Consider the following 2,262-nt stretch of genomic DNA (forward strand, 5'->3'; position numbering starts at 1 on the left):
AGTAACAGATGACACACTAGTAGATGAGACGATATGATATACTGCGTAGTGTGGTCATAGATACAATAACAGATGAGACGATATGATATACTACGTAGTGTGGGCATAGTCACAGTAACAGATGACACACTAGTAGATGAGACGATATGATATACTGCGTAGTGTGGTCATAGATACAGTAACAGATGACACATTAGCAGATGAGACGATATGATATACTACGTAGTGTGGGCATAGACACAGTAACAGTTGACATGATATGATATTTTACGTAGTATGGGCGTACATAGACACACTAGCCGTTATGATGATATGATATACTACATGTTATGTTGCATTCGCTGCTTGCTCACAACCATTCACGCTACTATCATAGTCCTAACTTATTTGTTCCTCTCATCCATTCACCAGAACGCACCGCCAGTACCCAAGCCCACAATGGTTAAGGACGCTATTGTCATGCAGTCCTCGGGTGAGCACAAGGCTACTGTTATTTTCTCCCATGGCTTGGGCGACTCTGGCCATGGTATGGCTTTGCCTGACCGTCTCACCGTTGTTGAAACAGTTGATATCGGGTCTGTGGTGCCCTCGCCTGAATTTGGGGATTTATTTGGGGCTGTGGTGTGGTTTGGCCCAATGTCTCGTCTGTGCTGAGTCTGTAGGGGTATGGGCTATGTTGCCGCCTGTTTTGTTATACGGGTCGTTGGGTTTCCAATTTTGTCATTGCATGTAATTTTCTCGTCTTTTTTCAGGTTTGTTCTCAATAGCTAAGAAAATTCGGGTCATATAGTATGTTTTTACCTAATTTCTTATATAATTTGGGTATCGCCATAGTACCTTTTAGGTCGCTGTGTGTTCCGTGTACTCAATAGATACGTAAGAGGGTCTTGTAAATCAAATACTACCTTTCATGCTCTTACTATCAACCCCTACTCGATTTATACAGGCTGGGCCCCGGTGATGAAAATGATTCAGCACCCCAACGTCAAGTACATACTTCCCCATGCGTAAGTGAAACGGGATGATATACAGATAATATTGTATTATCTCTGCGTGCACCCCAATGTGAGGTACATACTTCCCCATGCGTAAGTGAAACGGGATGATACATAGATAATATTATATTATCTGTGCGTGCACCCCAATGTCAAGTACATACTTCCCCATGTGTAAGTGAAACGGGATGATATATAGATAATCTTTTATGTCATGTGTGCGTGTGCGTGTGCGTGTGCTCGTAGCAATTTGCCACATGCGTGTTTAGTTAGTAAGAAACAATACTGGTACGCTATATACCTTAGGCAGTAAGATTTGGAACTGATTCAGAAAATGTTGCAAACCGCTGCCGTTCTTTTCTTCTTGTTCCTGTAAGTATCGTAAAAACCTTCACCCGTACCTTCACAAGCTGGCGCATTTTGACAGAGTATATATATATATATATATATATATATGACATAGTGCCTGATAAGTTAACAAAGTATCCGTTGAACGCCTTCAAACAGTCCGACAGAGCCTGTGTCGTTGAACGGAGGAATGCCTATGCCGTCGTGGTTTGACATCTTTGGACTCTCGGCCACATCCAGGGAAGATGGCCCCGGAATCAAACACTCTGCGGCTAGACGTACGTTGCCTTTATGTCCCGAGTAGTGGTTAGTGCAACGGCACATACACGTGTTCTAAACAACACAAGAGGTACATGCAGCCATTCGTGGTCATGCGCCAGACACGTGCCAGAGCAAGCACCAACTACATAACAGCTGGACGCAAACATTGCTCCTGATCTATATCCTGAGGTCATTCTCGTTAACGGATTGGTCGAGTATTTCGTTAGGTGCGATGTGCTGTCATGCTTGTGATCTCTGTTGGGGTCAATTGATGCACGCATATGCGTTAACGGATTGGTCGAGTATTGTTACGTGCGATGTGGTGCCGACGCCTTGCTATCTGCAGAGCCATCCGTTGCGCTCAGAATCACTCGGCACTTTAGTCTCCGCACTCTCCGTCGTCTTTGTATCTGAAGTCACTTTATTGTATGCAATTCACCATGTAAGTACCAAAGTACATTAGACTAGTGTACCATAAGTAACTGATTACTACGTATGCACCCTCTCTCGTCTCCCTTTTATTACGCTACGCTCGCAAGTGGTGTATTGCACAGCCGCCTTAGCAAGTATCCCGATGTGTTTGTTACATCACCCCCCCATTTCCCTTGTCCAAGTTCGTACTATGTTTCGCTTTGTAGCTCTTCCCAATATCGTCTAA

The 2,262-nt window shown here is 44.0% G+C and overlaps 1 protein-coding gene across 1 annotated transcript; it reads left to right on the forward strand.

The window, feature by feature from the left end:
- Positions 1 to 438: 438 nt before the first annotated feature.
- Positions 439 to 643, forward strand: SARC_11954 (hypothetical protein; the record flags this gene model as incomplete). The annotated part of the gene is made up of 1 exon (XM_014293951.1): positions 439 to 643. A coding segment is annotated over one exon (205 nt), but the record flags the coding sequence as incomplete, so codon positions are not given.
- Positions 644 to 2,262: the final 1,619 nt, after the last annotated feature.

The sequence above is a fragment of the Sphaeroforma arctica genome (assembly GCF_001186125.1).
Source record: "Sphaeroforma arctica JP610 unplaced genomic scaffold supercont1.1975, whole genome shotgun sequence".
In the NCBI taxonomy this organism is placed as follows: domain Eukaryota; class Ichthyosporea; order Ichthyophonida; genus Sphaeroforma; species Sphaeroforma arctica.